Below are 18,752 nucleotides of genomic sequence, written 5' to 3'. Positions count from 1 at the left end.
GTTTAAGACAATTTTCCACTCTGTCTCTTCAGGATGTATTTAAGACTGATGTGAGAAGTGCTGAATACTTTCTACCAATAGGATGAAGCCTAGGTAAAAACTGTGTTTCAGAGGGTAAAGAAAAGAACACAGTTCTCCTGATTCATTAAAGCTGTTTAAAACCAGAAATGCTGGATAAAGAGGTGTCCGAGGGCAGAATCCTCTGACATTTTGCTATTGACATTGCAGCAGTCATGGCAGGTGCTACCCAGTATTGGCATGGGCAGGCACTGCACCCAGTGTAGGGTGGCTGATGAAGTGCTTTGGCTGGGGGATCAGTGGAGAAATGTTTCAGTGAAAAGGAAACGTTGAGGGAGACAGTAACAGGACCAGAAGAGAAAAGTACTGATCTATCCTGGAGAAGACGAGGTGCATCTTTCAAGTGTTACGAGTTTCTGGTGTAATATTAACAATATCTTGTGACAGCCGTAAGTTACCAGAGTACTATACTGACTGTGCTTTGAAAGGGCTCCTCGCTAATCAGGACATGTTTCAGGTATAAGCAACTCAAAAGATTCAGGGTCTGGAAGAACTGCCTCATGGCAAGAGATGAATGCTTTCAGTTTGGTTAGGTTTTCCTAGAGAATGGTGAAAAATGTCTACGATGCCTTACAGTGCTAAGTTTGAGTCTCCTGGCTTTATCTGCTGCACCACGCTATCTTAGACTTTATTTCCCAGCCCAGCTGTATTATCCACTCCAGATCCCCTACACTGCTATCACCCATTATCTTTAGATCCCCGATAATCACACAAGGCCTCAACCTCACCATTTGCACATCAGCCCTTCTCTGATGGTGTTTTGTAATAGAGGATTTCAAAATGATCTATTTATACTGATGAGCTTTCTCATACATCCATGAGCTTCATTATTTATGCTTATTTATGAAGTTTGCTCATCTCTGGAGATCCTTTGATGCTGCTTTGATACTGTGAGCACTTGCGCGCTCATTTAGTTCTCAGGAGTCTGTGCAGAGCTTGGCACGTTTGCTCGCCACACAGGCACACGCAATGCCGTGCCATTAATTTCTGTGTCTCTCCTAGCAAAGAGTTTTCCCCCAATTCATTTTCTGTTAATAAATAATGGGTATAAGTCAAAGGCAGCTTGTTCTCAAATTGCATCGTGCTCTTAGCACTATGGGCAGGATGGCAGGCATAGCAAAGAAAAATGCATCATTAGCACTCGATTGAAAGTTGCGTTTTGTTTTTTTCCTTTCAACTGTCTAGTTGGAATTGCAAACCCATTCTGCTCACACAACACCATTTTTCAAGTTGTTTATACATCAGAAAAGAGCAGCTCTTATCACTTTCACCATGGCAGGGGCCAGGGTTGGCTGCACCTCCTGTGTGCAAGGGGACTGGGTGACCTGTAACAGAGCCTGCAGGGTCACTGTTGCCAAATGATGTCCCCTCCTTCCCTTGCAACACTCCAGAAGATTTTGACTTTGGTGTTTGGAAACACTAACATTATTGCATCAGATTTTTAGTGACTAAATATCTTCAGTTATAGTGTTAAAGCGTTTGGTATTTAACAGTAAGAGCCTTGTTCTTCACTATTTATGCTGCTCTTGAAAGGAAGGAGAGTCAAACTCTGCATCAGAGCATCATGATGTCAAAGAAGTCATAGTTCAATATAAGTGCTTGAGCCAGACATCTCAACCTTCAGATTTGATTGGGATTTTCATCTCCAGCAGTCTGAGCTAATATTTTGTTCTACTTGCTGCAAGATCAACTCCTGGATTTTGAGTTGGATCTGCCATGCTTCTTCCTTCACACAGACCACAGGGGCAGACAGCTGGGCATGAGGGCTGATTCACAGGCTCCTCGGCAAAGTTGTTTAAATTGCTTCATATTGGAGGGAGATGTCCACAGATGACTAAAAAAGTTGAACAAGCTCAGCTTTGACACCCAGTTATGTTTCTGAACATGTTCTCATAGTAATATTGTGGTTAAAAAACCCACTTCCTTCCTGTCTTTTTTTTTTTCAGTGCTCTAGAATTTTTCCCTCATTTCTTAAAAGCTTCTTGGTGTGGGTATATATCATGTCTCTCAATTTGTTCTTCATTGGCACAGTGGACTCTAAATGCTCCACAGGAGACAGTGTGCTGTGGAATTGTAATCACCAAGCACTTTGATGGGCTTTGTACATTATTGATGTGTTACAAGCCAATAGCTCTATTGGTAAGCATCAAACTTTATTCCTCAGGTGTTTTCCCCCCAGTTTGGGTCATACTGGAAGAACAAATGGTGGCACAGGAAGGATAATGTAAATAATTTAACGAATTCTGGTAAAACTTTCTAAGACACCCTGCTTCCTAGGGCAAGCTGAGGTGGCTCTAGATTTATATTTTACAAAGCTTACCGATTCCTTACCCTTTCTATATTTAGTCCACATTTCATGACATACATGGGTATGTGACATTTGTGAGTAGTGAAAATTGCAAGCACCAGTTTAGTAGGTAGCATGAACAGAACTTCAAGCACATGCTTAAAGTGCAACTGATGCCAATGCAACTTTTGGGTCCCTCCACTGTCCTAATTATGGCTATTCCTTGAATCAGGACCAAAATGAGCACATTTTTTGAAAAGTTAAGCATATCAAACTGCCTCAGAGATGAAAATTGTAAGCAAGTGATGGGGTTGGTTTGGTGGTTTTTTAAAATCTGGTTAGTCCCTTACAGATGTGACTAGACATAACAGGTAAGTTGTAAAGCCTTTTTCTATAACAAAGGGTAACATTAAAAACTAAATTTTTGTCTAACACTTGAAAATAAGGAAATTCTGAGCTTCAGAACCTGTGTGGGTTTGCAATTACATCCGAGTAATATCCCCACCCCACAAATAGTAAATTAGTTGAGATAAACACATTCAGAAACTATTAAACTACTTTGTTTTGAATGTAGTGGGTAGCTGCAGCTAGAAGAAAGCAGGCAAATAATTGAAAATTCTGACTTCTTTAAACAGAATCAAAATATTCCATTTTGTATGTTTATTTCTACTTTCAAGTAGTCCTAAATTTTAAGAATTTAAGTAACATAAAGTAATTTTTTTTCCTTAATCTGATATGATCGGTTTGCTTGGTTCACTGAAAAATATCAAATGACCCCCTGAAAATATATTTACTTTAGATAGACCAAAGCTGAGTAAGTTTAGGTAGATTTAGTTCTGCAACTAGTAAACTATATAACATGGTTTTACAGAACTGAAATGCACCCATGCAGCATTGAAATGGTACTGTTGCCACCAATAAAGCTGACTTCATAGCTCGTCACTCACTTATTACAGCAATTCCTGACCAAGGTATACAACAGTTTGTCTGATTTTAAACTCAGAGGTGCTATAAAATAGTTGTCCAGCTAAACTTACATCACTGATGCAGGACCATTCGTTGCTCTCCGGTGCATGGAAAGATGTGTCAAGGCACGTATGCCGAGAGCCCCATAGCTCAGTGCTGATCCAGGAGCTGGGAGCCCGACTGCACAGCTGGGGATCAGAGATAAGGGTTAGGGAGAAATGCTTGTCCACGTCTCTGCTTGCCCTTGCAGTTAGCCCAGCACATTGCGTGCAGAGGTTATGGGCAGCCAGTGAGATGAAAGTGTCAAAATGAACACTAGGTCTTGTGAGATTAACATATAAAAATCCCTTAATATGTAGGCAACAGAGATAATTACAGAGCCACAGAGCATGACTCAGTCAAGTACAGGGCACAATTCCAGAAACTATGAAAGGAAAAAAGTCACAGTATTACCTCCAAAGAAACTTGAATCAAGCCAGAGACCAGCAATACCACTAAGTTACCAGACTATTTAAGCAGCAAGCAGGGCAAAAGGAGATGTATGGGCAGTTTCCAGCACTGGTCTTTCTTTCACAAGGACAGGGTTAGCTTTACACCCCTGCCCTGCCTTGCCAGAGGGTTGAGCAGAATCCTTGGGCCAGGCATGGGACGAGCACCGTAGCAAAGTGCTAAAGGCTGGAAAGGAAGCCTGACAGGAGCTTTTGCACTAAAGCTTCTGCCAGAGCCAATTAACATGCAACATCTGGATTGCACCAGCTTTACTGGGGCAGGAGATGGCACAGAGTGACCTTATCTTACCTAGCAGAGACAACACTGGGCAGGGTGTTCGTGCAGCCAGAGTATCAAACGGTCTCTGCAGCCCTACAACAAGGACCTAGCAGCAAGTGTATTTGCCCAAACCATTCCTTGACCTATGGATCAATGCTGTCTCTCCTTTTCCTAAGGGGCAGCGAAATATGGACACAACAGGACTTTCAAGACAACATAGATGTGCCCTGAAAGCAACAGAGCAAGTCTGGGAGGGTATCTGCAGTCCCATGCTGTCCTGCCTCCTCTCAGCCCCTGCTCACGCTGCAGGGATGCAGTAGCTGGGCAGAGAGGTCCATACCCACAGTCATGTCCTGGAGCAGAGTGCCATGGACACCCATGTCGCTGTGACCATCATGTCTGCTTTCATCCCCATGTCTAGTGCCCGAAGCCTTCTCCTGTTGCTAGGGAAAGGCCACAGCCACAAAACCCGCAGGGCTGATCTTCAGGAATGCTTCTGCTCATTGTGATTCCCAGTCCCAGTGCTGGGTGCAGCCCCTCACCTTTACCTACAACACAGAATATCCAGCAAAACCTTTTGGGGTCACCACTGCCTGGGAGGGCATAGAGATCCTTCAACTGCCCCAAGCAGCCCAGCTTTCCTGCTTGCTGGCACAGTGCTATATCACAAGGCTACTCCTCTCTACCCCAGGCATCCTCTTATTGACCCCATACTTGCCCCTAAACCCCACACTCCCACTTCTTAAACAAGAAGCCCCCATGGCCCTCTCTGGTTCTCCGATTTCCACCACCTTTCCAGCAGCAACAAGGCAGTGGCAAAGCAATGGCACAGCAGAGAAGCTCAAGTGCTTTTCTCTTCATTCTCATTAACTAAGTACCATCACCAAGGACTATTCATTTGCTAAGAGCAGGGGTTAAGGCTTATCTCTAATTACACCTTGTCATGCCTCCTGTCTCAACAGCATGGATCTGCTTTCAAGGGGAGATTGAGATTTGACTAGTAAAAGCCGAATGTTGGGACTGCGTACAAGTTGGGTCAGCTAACCTTCGCTGCCCCATAAGAGACCCAGCTTACTGAATTTAATTTTATGCAAGAAGTATCAAGGTTTCCCAATCTATTCAGATAATAGAAATGTTTTCACATTTTCTGTAGCGTGAGGGTGTGTGCAGCTGTGCCAGTGCTTTTCCCTCCATGTTTAGCTGATAAAACAGCTTTTCCACCCCAAGGGCTGTCTGTACACCCACATAAATAGCTCTCCCCACCATGGTATGCATGGCTTTATCTGATCCTTACATTATTCTTTATCCCTGTCCTATGTGGACTTCCATTTTCCAGAAAGGGGAAAGGAAATGTATTAATACACTTCCTCCATAACATATTTTCCCACAAGATCACGATAAAAATCAAATTAAGAAGCAGGACATGGGCTGCATATTACAGGACAAGAACCGTTATTCTCTTTGCTATGGAGGCTCCCTGCCACCCCCCCAGCCTATTCTTTCTGTGACAGCAATAGCAGCGCAGCTCCCCAGGAACAGTCCCAGCTGCATCGCTGTTTCTCTACCGGGGGAGCTCCACAGTGTCTGCTGGGGGGCCTGCAGCAGAGTCCTAGTTTTAAAAACCTACCGGGTACAGCTATTGTTAGAATGAAGTCAATGGTAAAACTCTGGCATTACAAACACAAGTCCTGGTGTCACCCGCCGTGGCTAGCGCAGTCCTCAGTAAAGGGCAGGGTCACCCCACTGCCCCTCGCGGCCTTGCCCACGAGGGCTGCAAAGCTCCCTGATCTCCAGCATTGCTCCAGAACAAACCGTGCCTGCTAATGTCGCTTCGATACCTCCCCACATACCCAGGGACAGAGTCCCATGTCCAAACAGGAGGAACAGGAACTACCTTCTCTCACTGACTCTCCAGATAGCTACTTTATTGCCTGCTGTCAGGTTTCCAAATAAACTCATCCCCTACAAGCTCCAGGATGAGCTCCCCGCAGACACCTACAGCCCTCTTGCGCTCTTTTGAGTGACTGCAGTCTGTATGCGGATGGGCTGGGAACGAATGGTTTCTTCTGCTACCACCCCAGTCTACCTGCCCTTCTCTGTAGATGCCCATCTGATGCCTTATGCTGCATACTCTGGGATAGGGACCATTACCCAGAGCACGGCACTGGCGCCGGCAATGGGTTACCACAACAAGCAAAATTTTTGGAGCAGTGACCAGCTATCCATGCACCTGAAATTTCATGTTAAAAACAGGCTGTGAGTAGTTGGTGCACTTCAGAAATGTCAGTGTGGATTGCAGATTTTCACCAAACAGGGAGGAACAAGCACATGCACCTGCAAAAGCCCCTGTTTTATTTGTGGTTGCCCCACCAACACCACCCAAAAAGCCAAAGAGGAGACGCAACACCTGTTACGGCAAAGCCCCCTATGTTCCCTGCCAGGGTGCAGGGCTGCAACACTAGCACAACTGGAGTGACTGGAGGAGCAGAGGCAGGAACAAGGGCTGTTATCAGAGCTCGGCAGGAGGATCACATTTTTGTCTCAGCACTTGTGACATCTGCCAGGGTCCTGGTGCTATCAGGGAAACGTTTGCATGACACGACCCAGAGCTAGTCAGACTTGTAAACAAAACGGGGCCTGGGATTTAGTCCACTGGAAATGTTTGTCCCCTGCGATACAATATCATGCCAATTTTTCAAACGAGTTTGTTTCTCCATCTTCAAGTTTTCTCAGCCTTTTCCTTAAATCATGATTTGACCTCATATTAAAAGGGTTTAAACTATATAAATATATTTTAGGAAGGTAGAAGTTTAGGTCTCACCTAATCACTACACTCCAGGAGCTCAGGCTTTACCTGAAAGTCCACAGCAAGCCTCACAGCCTGGTGCCAAAAGCCTGAAAGCTGAACTGCGGTGAATAGGCACGGTACCACGGATCAAACCGCCCGGTCTGTGGCAGCATCCAGTGTCCATCCTTGGTACTGCACTCTCCCCCTTCATCGCTCTGCAATTTGCTCACAAGAGGAGGAGCATCGTCATCCTGCCAGGCCTTGGAGAGACAACGCCAAGGCCCGGACCATTCCAAAGGATTAACAGGACCTGGACAGGCCACCAAGACCCAACAGCAAACAGCAGCGCACCCTCAGTAGCAGAAGGTCCTCTGAGACCCCGTTAGGGTAGAGGGGGCTCGCACCAGCTCCGCGGCTGTGCCGTGCCGTAGCTGCTCAGATACAAGGGTAGGCGACGGCTTTCTCCTTTCTCACAGCATTAACAGAGGGGAAGAGATTCACAGAGGCAGAGTCCAAGCCTCCGCTGTGTTCAGTGAAAGTGAAACAAGTGTGTCGCACCTGGAGCCCCACCAACTGATGCCAAATCTCAGCATTTGCATCCAGCAACAGCTTAACCGAAAAGCTCTCCCCAAATCCTGGAGGTACAAAGCCCAGCTCGTCTCAGCTGCACTTCTCTGCCCCAAAACTTCTTCCTCCAGTGTCTGCAGGAGAGGTGAGCAATGCCGTGGGGAAGACAGCAGTCTGAGCAGTCTCAGGCCAAGGAAGTTATTGATCAGAGCTACCTTTTCTCTTTTACATCAAGGGGACATGCTGAGACTGCACCCTGTGCCTGAGCTCTTTGATGAGAGGTGATGGGCCCTGCAGGAGCAAAGGAAACTTGTTCAGAGCACTCTGGCCCGACGGCAGTCTCAGGAGAAGGGGAGAACGGCTGTCGGGAGGGAGAGCCGAGGCACAAGTAACAAACAGAAACAATTTACTAGCACAGCTCACAGTGCCAGTGCCTCCCCGCACCGATCTCTGGCGGTGTAATTCATTGCAAGAACAGCTGTTGGGCTCAGCAAAAATAGGCTAATGCAGGCACCCATCCTGAAAAGAGGACGGGTGCTGCAATCTGAGGACCTTTTGAGCCTGTGAGCGCGAATAACTTTGTCACCTTTTGCGCACAGCTCTGCTGTGGGCACCTCTCCTTTTAAGCAGAATTTCAACAGGCAGAATTAGCGCTGAGGCCAGGTCATGCCTCCGCACAGCACGAGGACCACGAGAAGGCATTTTGCTCATTTTAGCGGAGCCGACTCCCTCCCAAAGGTTGGCACGAAGAGGACACTAAGGCCCCTCTCCAAAGTAACCCTGTCCAGCAAGACCAGGGCATCATCCCCAGCCGGAGCCGGCCCAGCTCCCCAGGACACCAGTGGGGCCGGTGGCTGCGGTGCCTCCGCTGGCTTGTGCCCAGCGGTCACCAGAGGGAGCCCGATGCTCGGGAACGAGCCGCAGCCCCGCAGCGAGACCTGCCCGTGCCCCGTCCTCCTGGCAGAGCTGCGCTGGGCACCGCTGTACCTGCGTGGGACAGGGGAGCAGCGCAGGTGACCTTCTGCAGCCCCTCCAAGCTCCTTTTTAATGGCTCGTCATCATCAGACAGCACTGGAGCAATTGGAGCATCCGCTCTTGCATTCACTGTAACTGTGAGTAAGGGCTAAGGGTATGTCTAGAAACAGAGGATGACAGGAGGATGCGTTTACAGGGCAGGGCCCGGGAAGCTGGTGGTTTTATCACAGGTGACTCCACAAAGTCACCCTCCCAAAGAAAGGCATGACATTCCTCGGGAAGAAGGCCAGAAGTGTCACAGCCAGCCCTTGCCACGACACCAACGTTTCTGTTCACTCCCAATTAATTGGGCAATTTTAGCTCAGAAAGGGAAGCGCCGTATTACACAGCACCACCACTTTTCCACATCCCTGGGAAACCCTTATTCCACAAGCTGGGTACTAGGTACAGCCCTGCTACAAGCACTAAAGCTGTTGCTTGGGGGCAGCCTCAGGCTGGTCAGGGCATCCCTCCAGGTCCAGCAGAACCTCGGTTTTGACCTTATCTTTCAAGTCCTGTATGAGGCCCTAAAAAAAGCCCTGCTCCCTCCAGAGACCTGAGGAGCTGACCTTATTGAAGCTCGTCCTTCACTGCCCCACGGGTGTCAAAGCCAAAGACGTGCCTTGAAGCACCATCCCATCACTGGACTTTAAAACAAGCAAACCCTTATGTGGCACCTGCCTTTCTACGGGGATATATCTTACGCTTCCCCCATTCTCCCTTTATGTATCATAGTAACCCTTGCCTTCCACATGCATTTTATAAGCCTTCCCAGCATTTTTAGAACAGCCTTATAAGACTCCAACGCCAGCCACAATTACTGCAGCTACTCCTATGAGAACCTCCTAAACTACACTGCTTATTTCAGGAAAAAAAACCAGCCCAACCCCCAAAACCACCCATCAACCCAAAAAAACCCCCATATTCCAAAACTCTCACACCACAAGCAAACCCCTCACCTTCTCTTTGCTCTGGAGTCAGTAAAAACAGCCAAATGTTTCCCCTGGGCTCCTATTTAAGCCCTTCAGCTGGGATGGGGATGGGGGGAACTGTTGGTTGATTCCCAGCATCTGGGAGTCATTTCACCCCAGAGAAGGCTCAGCTGCTCTCTGATCCTTAAAGGACCCTATACATGGTGAGAGCCTCCTGCCGCTCCCTGCAACTGTCATCATCTACATCTTTTTTGTCCCCTGCAATACTCCTACAGTTCTCCCACCTACCGCCCAAACAATCCTTTTCCTTGTCGCCATAGCTCAGCCTTCCCTCCCATATTCAGTTTTGGGCCCTGCCCCAAAACAAGAAAGGCATTGAAAAACTGGAGTATATTCAGTGAAGGGCCACCAAGAGAGTTGGGGGCTGGAGCGTTTGCTCTAAAAGAAGAGAGAGGGCGATGTGGGCTGGTTCAGCCTGGTCCCCCCTGGCTTCAGGGGGACGTAAGAGCAGCCTGCCAGTTAACAAGCAGGTTACGGAGCAGAAGGAGCCAGGTTCCTCATGGTGGCGCATGGCTTGGAGATGAGACAGTTGCAAGAGGTTGAAAGTGGATACAAGGAAAAACTTCTTTACAATGATGACAGTCAAACCCTGGGACAGGTAGCCCAGGGAGACTGGGCATGCACCACCTTTGGAGGTTTTCAATGCTAGACTGGATAAAGCCCTGAGCAACCTGTTAGGACCTCAGAACTGACCCTGCCATGAGCAGGAGGTTGGAGCAAAGTCCCTTCCAACCTGATCCAGCCTTCCTTCTTGTAGGGAAAAGAGGGTGAACTGGAATGATAGCCAAGTCCAGAGCTTCCTCCCCAGGTGGGCTGTGGGAAGCCTGCAGTCAGCACCACCACCCTAGGATCATCCCATGGCAGCTAGAAAAGCCTTGTCAAACACTGTGAATGTCAAGGGAAAAAAGTAGGACAAAGGATTCAACTGAGTTGCGACAGTGACACGTGCCTGTGCTGGGGGAGGAGGAGGAAGCGGTGGAGCACACAAGTTAAATGGGCCAAGAGCCTGGACACAATAATGTATCAGCTGCATCACCAGCAGAGTGAAGCTGTGAGATGGAAACACATCCTTCACCTCTGCCATGTGCATAGCCTGGTCACGGGAGGGTGCTCAGCTGTGAGCAATTGCTTCCTTTCAGTAAGAGCAACCATGCACAAATTTGATTCTTCCATTATTTTACCTGCTGAGGGGGACTGAGTGAGACCCGGGGAGCACAGGGCCCTCATTCTGCTGCAAGGGGCAGGTCTTGGCAGCAGCCGAGATGCTGGGGCAGCTCCCACCCCAGCCTCTGCCCCTTCCTCCCCAGGGAGAGAAAAAGCTGCGAAGATGCTCATGTTATCTAATAGAAGAGAGATCTCAAATGTATCATGACTCACTCACCTTTCAAAGCTGTCAAAAAAAACCCCAACAAACCCAACACAACTTGAAAGGTGGAGGAAGGAAATCAAAGGAAAAATAGTGGCTGAAGGTTTGGTTTCTGGTTTGGTATGTGTCTGGGAAGGCAGCCAGACACAGATGGGAGCTCAGGCTGGACAGCCTGTGGCCACTGCCGCACTCCTACCCTGTCCCTGGCATCCATCGGCCCTGCTGGGAATGTGAGCACAGCACTCTGAAACCAAGAGCAAGCGGACACGGCACCAGCAAAGCATCACTGCCGTCTCGGTTAACCGGAGCCATGTGCCCACTCAGCCAGAAGGATGGACTGCGACAGAAGCCGTTTTGCTTGGCGTAGCACTGCCTCTCTTGGTCTCTCCTGGAGAGGAAGTTTTGGGAAGTTTCCCTGACTGGGGGAAATTGTTTCTTCAAAGGAGTTGACTCCCATTCTCCACTTCCCCGGCACAGGTGGAGGAGATGTTAGTTGGGTCTGTAGACGTACAGAGGTGTTTTTATTTGCTATTTGCACTGAAAGAGCAAAATGCAGGATCGTTATCAAATAGTGAACTCTTGTAGTTTCTGTTCTCTTGTGATCTGTCCTTGTTATCTCAGTCTCCAGATTAAAAAGGATTAGGTACGAGAATGTGCTGTGAGATTTTTGGAGTCACTGAGGGCCATCCCAGGTGTAAGGATGTCCCATACCCCCTCCCTCATTAAAATGTCACTTTCCGTCTTAAAAGTGGGGTCTTTTTGCTCCTGTGCTCCGAATATGGTGCAGGTCCAGAGCCACGCAACATAATAGGATCATCGCAGCATAACGCAGGTAGGAGAGGACAGGCAGAGGTCATCCTGCTCCAAGCTGGAGGATTGATGAGGAAGGTCCTCCCACTTTCCCAACATGTCCTTCGTGACCACTTGTCCTTGTGCAGGAGATGCTTCTTGCTCCCCTCACTCTTGTCCATGTTCGGGATGTCTTGCTGTTCAGTTTGGTGATGCAACATCTGAATTTGAAACCAAACAAGTCACTTCCCCTGGCTCTACAACCGGGGACACGGAGAGGGTTAGCTGGCTTCCAAGAAGAGGTGGCAGATTTTGTAAGAATCCAGTAGGCTGGGATGAGAAAAATATCAGTATCAGACAGCTGGTCCAAGAGAAGCTCCAAACTAGCCAACGCGGAGTTTTGCCTGAGCGGTTCAACCGCTGGCTGGCTGCCACCTGCACGCTGCCTGTAAAGTTACCAAATGACAAAGGATTTGTCGGAATTGTCATCGCAAATGTGAATTATCAGAAAAGAAGCCAGCATTAGCTGTGCTGAGCACATTGCTAAGGCCTCTCTTCTTAGGCATTGTGCCCCGATTGAGTTTAAAGCATGGATTGTGGCACGATAGGCAGACACTCAAGCTCTGTCCAAACAAGGTCCGGAGGTTTAGATGCTCAGCATTTAGGTGCTTGCAAAATATGTTGGCCCCTGAGGCTCACGATAAAATCTAAAGCTCCCTTTGAAAGTTAAGTGTTTAACATGAAGGAGCTGGCGTCCTATAGATCTGCTGCCAATGTTTTAACAAGGGGAGGCCACAAGTATTTCCCTGTGTGAATTTTGCACAGTGAATGGGGAGAGGCTATAGAATTCATTTTCTCATGTTTGCAGAAAGGATTTTCCAGCCAACATCAAGAAGAGAGAGGATAGCAGTGTGAAATGTAAAGAAAAGAATAAAGTCTGTGTGTATTAAAAATTGTAAATAAATAGAAATACTTGTGTGTAGAACAACAAGGTCTGCATATGATTCAGGGAGAGTTCATCCTAGAGGTGGGGAGAGGAAGCCCACAGCTCTTCTCCTCCAGGGAATATTTTTTTTTGTAATTATTGACACTTTATACAATCTGGCGCTCTTCTAAATATAATTTTATTAGCATGAGAAGCCACTTGGCAGCAGGAAACTAATGCTGGTGAGTTCACAGTTTTCAAGACAAAGCGTTCTCTTAGAAGGAAGAAGAAAGACTGATTTGGAAAGAAGAGCCTTGCAGTTTCTGCCTAAAACCAGCCTCCACCTGCCATCTTCTTGTTGCAGGCTTAAATGGAGCAATATTCCCTAGCCTCAGCTTGTTTGTCTCTGGTTTCCAAAGGAGATGAGGCATATGCAGTCACGCTGTTCACCAGATCTCCTGTCACCCTCCCACAATAACCTCTGAGAGAGGAAGGAACATGTCTACGGAGGCTGGGTAAAGAATAAAGGCGCCCGCTGTCACCCACTCCCTGGGATGGGGAGAGTTGGGCAGGAGCCCACGAGCGGTTGCGCTGCTTGGCTGCCCGGCAAGCGTGTGCCAAGTTGTCGGGAAGGACAGGACAGGAGAGCTACGGCTGCTGGGGACAGGAGGACACAGCCCACGGGAGCCGTGGGAACAGCCACTCCGGCACAGGGAGCGCCTTGCTTCCCGGGAGGAGGCTGATGTAATAGCACAGTGGAGCGAAGCCACGCATTAGGCTCTAGCACGGCTGTATCAAAGCGCTTTTCTGGGTATTACGGAAAAAGGAATCCAGCCAAAGAGTCGTGCTGAGTTTTATTTTATTGAGCAGAGACGGCGGAGATGAGGGCAAGCTGCTCCCGTGTCTGCGCACAGGCGGCGGCGGCTGCTGCTGACGGGGGTGCGGCTGTTGCTGCTCCGTGACGGTGAGGACTCAGCATTTCCCCAGGTGCTTCAATCTTATTTTCCCTCCACTTCTCCTGTAAAAGGAGCAAGTCAGACTTAGACAAAGCAGTGTATGACAGACACAGCAGCGTGGGACAGGGAGCTCATCCGTCCGAACAGGAGCATTTGCCTGACTCATGCTAGCGTGCTCTGGTGCCTCACAGGGAACATCAAGCCATTCTCTCCTCTCCTTGCTCTTCTCTGATTTCCCCTAGGATAAGGCAGCCTTGAGCGTGCACCAAATGTTACGGACTGCTAAGGAAAAAAGGGTGTTTTGCAAGCACGTTCGGTTCGGGGTTGCTGGCTCCTATTGCATCTCTTTTAAAAGGTGACAAAGCTCAGGAAAAGGAGAAACTCAGGCTCTTCCTCTGAGATTTTGTGTCTTGTTCCACAAAGTCCATTCAGACTTTTCAGGAATAATTTGGCACGGCTCAGCTCCCGCATTCCTCCAGACACTTCTCAGTATCCAGAAGTGTGGGCAGTGAGAGTTGCAGCCTGTAGCATGTAGTGGGAAATGTGCATCAATTTAGTGTGTGCAGAAGGTACAGGCAGGATGCAATTGCCTCCCGGGCCTCGTGCTGCCTCTTAGCATGGCAACAAGCAGCGTGCAAAGCCTAGAAATAAACTAAAATTAACTTGCATTCACACAGCTCCATTCCAAAGAGGAAATATTCCGCTTGGCACGATTCAGGGGCTGGTCCATACAAGAGGAGCAGCCTGGATGCAGGGCCTCCCCTCCATGAAGAATATCATTACATATGTGGAAATGGAGCCAACTCTCTCTGTTATTTCGATCCCCTCTGCTTTCACTTACAGCACTGCCTTGCAGAAGGCGCACTTGTTTCCGTACGTGATGCCATCCGTGCCGCAGTGAGGGTTGGACTCCCTTGTGCAGTACACGCTTCTATTTACAAACTCTCTACAAATCTGCAAAAGGAATAAAAAGAAACCCGTTTCGGGACTCCCATACTCTTTCTTTCACTTGCCAAATTGGATACAACGTCACTAATATAATGCTTTTTCTGACAAGATGACCAAAGGGGCAGTGATGACACCGCCTATTTACTGAAAGAAAAAAGCCCTGTGCGAAACGAGCAGAAGCAGTGTTTCAGGGGGCGGTTTTGCCCCACATTTGAGGAGGGAAACTGCAGTCACCTAGGAGAAGTCTTGATCTCCCAAAGACAGGAGTGGATTAGCCTAGGCACGTAGGAGAAGAGTCAGCACTGATCTTCTTTCAGACATTTGGCGCCAAGTTAGCTCACTGCTCCGTGGCTTCGTGCATCTTGCAACACTGTGCACTCAGCTTGGTGCCTGCTGAGCTTTCTGCCTTTGCAGCGGGAGGAGGAGAAAATCTTAGCCTATGGGGAGTTAAAAATGGTGTCCAGGAAACATACAGGTATTTTGTCTCTGGACAAGTCCCAGTGATGGACCTCGTTTGGGGGAGGTAAAACACTCTTGATAGTCCATTCGTTTCATGAGAAGATTGGACAGTGGAGCAAAGTGGATAAAAGTGGCGCTGCATACAAACACAACCCTGTGCAAACACCCTAGACCTAAACATGGGAAGCATTTGCTAAACCAACCATCTATTTCCCTGGCCTACTTGCTAATGTGGCCACACATAACATCCCCTGTACAACGGTGAACTCCCCAAAGTGTTGGGACTTCTTGGAAGGACCCACCTGCTCCCAGCAGACATTAAAAACTGTTTACCACGCACCAGGATCTCGGTTACAAAACCATTCCTCTAGAAAATGCACAGTCAGTAAGCAGAAACAGCTGCACTAACCTCTTCAATGTCTTGACCTGCTACATCTGGAATAAAAAAAAAAACAAAACCAAACATAGATTTTACATATCAGCATTATTTTCTGACAGAGGCTGAACTAAAGTCACAAACCCTTTATACAAACCACAATGAAACATACACCAGGTTTTTCCTACTCCATCATCCTGTGCGGTGGAGGAGGGGGCAGGAAATACGTTATCTGAATTGCTTTTCAGTATTTTGCTTTTTTGAAAAATGTTAGTAAAATACCATGTAATCAGTCATTCAGCTGCTAACTGCACCTCAGACACATAACCCAATCTCCTGGAAGGCAGCCACTCCCAGGGAAGCGAGCTGCCATATCGGATCTGGAGCCGCGCTCAGCAGAGATTTTACAGCTATATTGACTTTTAAGGCTTTTAGGGTCCTGCACATCTGAATGACGAAAATGGCTGGTACTGCTAACAAGTAACCGTGGAGAAGGAGACCCCATGGTCAGCTTTACAGCCAGCCTCAGCGCAGCACAGCCCAGAGACTCTCCCAGAGCAAGTTCATCCCGGCCAAAATACAAAGAGACAGCATGGGGTGATGCAGAGCAGAACAGGCAGTGCAGGTCAGCAAGAGTGCAAAAATACCCGCTGTAACCACAGGCTCAGGGCCTGAAGCTAATCAGTCCATCCTCTTAACATTTCTTCACTGCAAAGATTGCAGTCAGGCGCGTAGCTTGAGTCACAGCTGTGTTTCAGGGCGACCCTGCAACGTCTCTATAAGGGGGAGCCCGACACTCAAGGGTGGCCTGAATGCAGATTTGCAGAATCTGGGTCACAACACCGTGGGACGAATACCCAGCATCTCGCGCAGCAGCGGGGCAGCGGAGGCTGGGATGCGAGGCTGTACCTGCCGGGTCAGTGGGGTCACGGCCGGCTGGGACGCTGCTCCGGTGGCTCTGGGCAGGAGGGAACCTGGGGCTGGAGGTGGGAGGACCCTGTCCTACACGCGGGCGCCCACACGTTGGAAATCCCACCCAACTCTCAGTCAGCTAGACCGTCATCCGTCAACCCACCCTAGTTTTTCTGCCAATTGTATTGCCCTTCGGTGTTTTTTATCCCTGGCACTGGTATATTTATCATGACCTCAGGTCAGGCTAGGCTGCCTTAATTGTAAAGTCACTGTTATGGCTATCTGTATACTATTTACAAAACAGCTCATTAGATAGTTTTTATAAATATTACATGTGGCTACAGAAGACTTTATGATGATGTCTCTTGACATCTGTTTATTTTATAGGAGATCACAGAGTTTGCTGCTGTTCTGCCTGGCCTTGGAAGGAAGCTTCAGCACTCTGACAGAACCCAGTCCCAATTAAGACTCAATTAGAGACAGATGAATATTTCATAATGAATAATGTGTACAAAGTAATTCACCTCTTTTCTCCATGCACAGCTTGCAATTTTCTCAAGTGAATTCTTTATTCAAATTATTCACAGAAAAACAAGTATAAATAATTCTTGTTCTGCACATTCTTCAATAACTGTCGCCACAAACCTTGCAGAGCTGGGTCAGCTGGACACAAGCAATTGATAACACTGATGTGACCTATATGTTCAAAAATCATCACTCAGCTTCCCCAGATCATCAGAAAGATGTGTAAATCTCCAGATAAATACATGCTGGATCCTTTTAATTTGCCCTCTTTGTTCTGACTCCTTGAGGACATTTGAATTTAATTTTCAAGCTTTTCTCTGCAACATAAATGGAAGCTGAAACTTTCATCTAATTACGTTTCCACGTCTCCAAGGACAACACCAAATACCAAGATGCTTAGGATCAAAACAAGCGCTGATGACCCTGAGGTGAGTGAGTTTCTTCTCTAACTGGTTCAGCAAAACTCTCCAGCGAACACTTGTACCAAAAATTCATAATTACACTCTGCTTTGGTACATTTGCTGAAAGAGCTGCTTAGAATTTGCTCGTTCTGTCTCCCAGTGACACCTCCGCTGCGTTATTCACTGCGGAGGCACACGAGGAGTGGAAACATGTCATATGAGTGAGCAAGTCCCGCAGATATTTTCTACTTGCTCAGCTTTATCTTCAAGCCTGTCATCCGGTGATCAAGGCTCTCCAAAGTTTGCTGTTGTCAGGAAAGGTTTGGGGTTTGGTTGGGTTTTTTTTTTCTATGCTAGGGAAAAGATCACTTACCCGAGAAGAAAGAGAGCAGCAGCAGGCTGAGAAGCACTAAGGCACCTGTTGCCTTCATGCTGCAGGTAGCTCTTTAGTCCAAGCCAAGCGATCTGTGCGGGAGGTGTTGTCTCAGCACCGGAGCCCACAGTGCGCACACAGACCTGCCTTTCTGTGTATTTATGCACCCATCTGTAGCTGTCCTCATTCCCCACCTTAATTGTGAGAACTTCTCCACTTCGCTTCTAAAGCCATTATTGGTCCTGGCTGTGTTTATGGTGCTTTAGGAATGCTGCCCTGTCCACATCAAACCTAGAAAGGGCTAATTATATGAGTGATAGACGGGCTTGTAATATCTTTTTTTTTTTTTTTTTTCCTTCTAAATAGTCACAGGATTCTCACAAGGGTGAATTTTCAAAGCGGTGATTCATCAGGGAAGCTGGTAATTTTCATTCTCTGGGCCCTCGCTGAATGCCAGCGCCGAGGCTTTGAGTGCGGCGTGATGACACTCACTAGACGTTACGAAATAAATCACAGCATGAGAATGTGTTGTCTGTGAAACCAATTATACGTTGTTCCCTGGCTATTTTTGAGGATGGTTCTAAATTTGTTGGGTTGGGGTGGAGAAGCGCTCCGATGTGACATGCTCTCATAGCTGTGTGCACAGTCCCAGATAGGACTGCTGACTCTCCTCCCTGAACTATTTAAACTCTAGCTGTCAATGTTTTCCAGTTTTTCGCATTCACAAACATATGTTAGGGCTCCGCTCCCACAGCGAGTGACAATGACAGGAATTTGATGAGGAATTGGGAGACCTGAGCTCTATTTCCAGCTGAGCCTGTGCAAGGATTTGTTCAGCTGCACCATTTGCAAAATATCTGTTCAGATACGAATAAGCTTAAAATTTTAGTATGCTTTCCTAAGGAGACAAGGCTTAGGAGACCAATGTGTAGAGATATATCTGTTTATTAGTTCCCCCAGTTGAAACTGCAACTAGTTCCAACCAAATTTGACACAGGAGCAAAAAACCCTTAAAAATAATAAAAACATTTTTATACATATGTCTAGCAACAGAGGAAAGATGCTACAAATGTTCTCAGCCAGCAAGGGAGAGAGCTTCTGCAGGACAGCAATGTTATGAATACCCTACATCTGGGGAAGCATTAGAATTTGCAGCTTGCCAGACATCTTAAAATCCACACAGCAGCGAACTGTGACTGACAGGTGAATTCTCAGATGTCTATTAAGGGTGAGCTCACGACGCAGCCTCTCATATAATTTAG

At 47.6% G+C, this 18,752-nt stretch overlaps 1 protein-coding gene across 1 annotated transcript; it reads right to left on the bottom strand.

The window, feature by feature from the left end:
- Positions 1 to 13,512: 13,512 nt before the first annotated feature.
- On the bottom strand, positions 13,513 to 17,548 carry LOC126050991 (serine protease inhibitor Kazal-type 6-like). Its single transcript, XM_049829599.1, has 4 exons — positions 17,491 to 17,548; positions 15,313 to 15,338; positions 14,338 to 14,450; positions 13,513 to 13,558 (listed from the first exon to the last, which is right to left on the bottom strand). The coding sequence occupies exons 1-4, from the start codon at positions 17,546 to 17,548 to the stop codon at positions 13,513 to 13,515; spliced, it is 243 nt and encodes an 80-aa protein (XP_049685556.1).
- Positions 17,549 to 18,752: the final 1,204 nt, after the last annotated feature.

The sequence above is a fragment of the Accipiter gentilis genome, chromosome 26 (assembly GCF_929443795.1).
Source record: "Accipiter gentilis chromosome 26, bAccGen1.1, whole genome shotgun sequence".
In the NCBI taxonomy this organism is placed as follows: Eukaryota; Metazoa; Chordata; class Aves; order Accipitriformes; family Accipitridae; genus Astur; species Astur gentilis.
Note: the sequence above shows the minus strand (reverse complement) of the source record. Positions and strands in the feature narration are given on the sequence as shown.

Coding starts and splice junctions, on each gene's coding strand:
- LOC126050991 (XM_049829599.1), bottom strand. CDS start 17,548: ATGAAGGCAACAGGTGCCTTAGTGCTTCTCAGCCTGCTGCTGCTCTCT. Junction 15,339..17,490: donor GCTGCTCTCTTTCTTCTCGG/GTAAGTGATCTT, acceptor TTTTTATTCCAG/ATGTAGCAGGTCAAGACATT. Junction 14,451..15,312: donor CAGGTCAAGACATTGAAGAG/GTTAGTGCAGCT, acceptor TTCCTTTTGCAG/ATTTGTAGAGAGTTTGTAAA.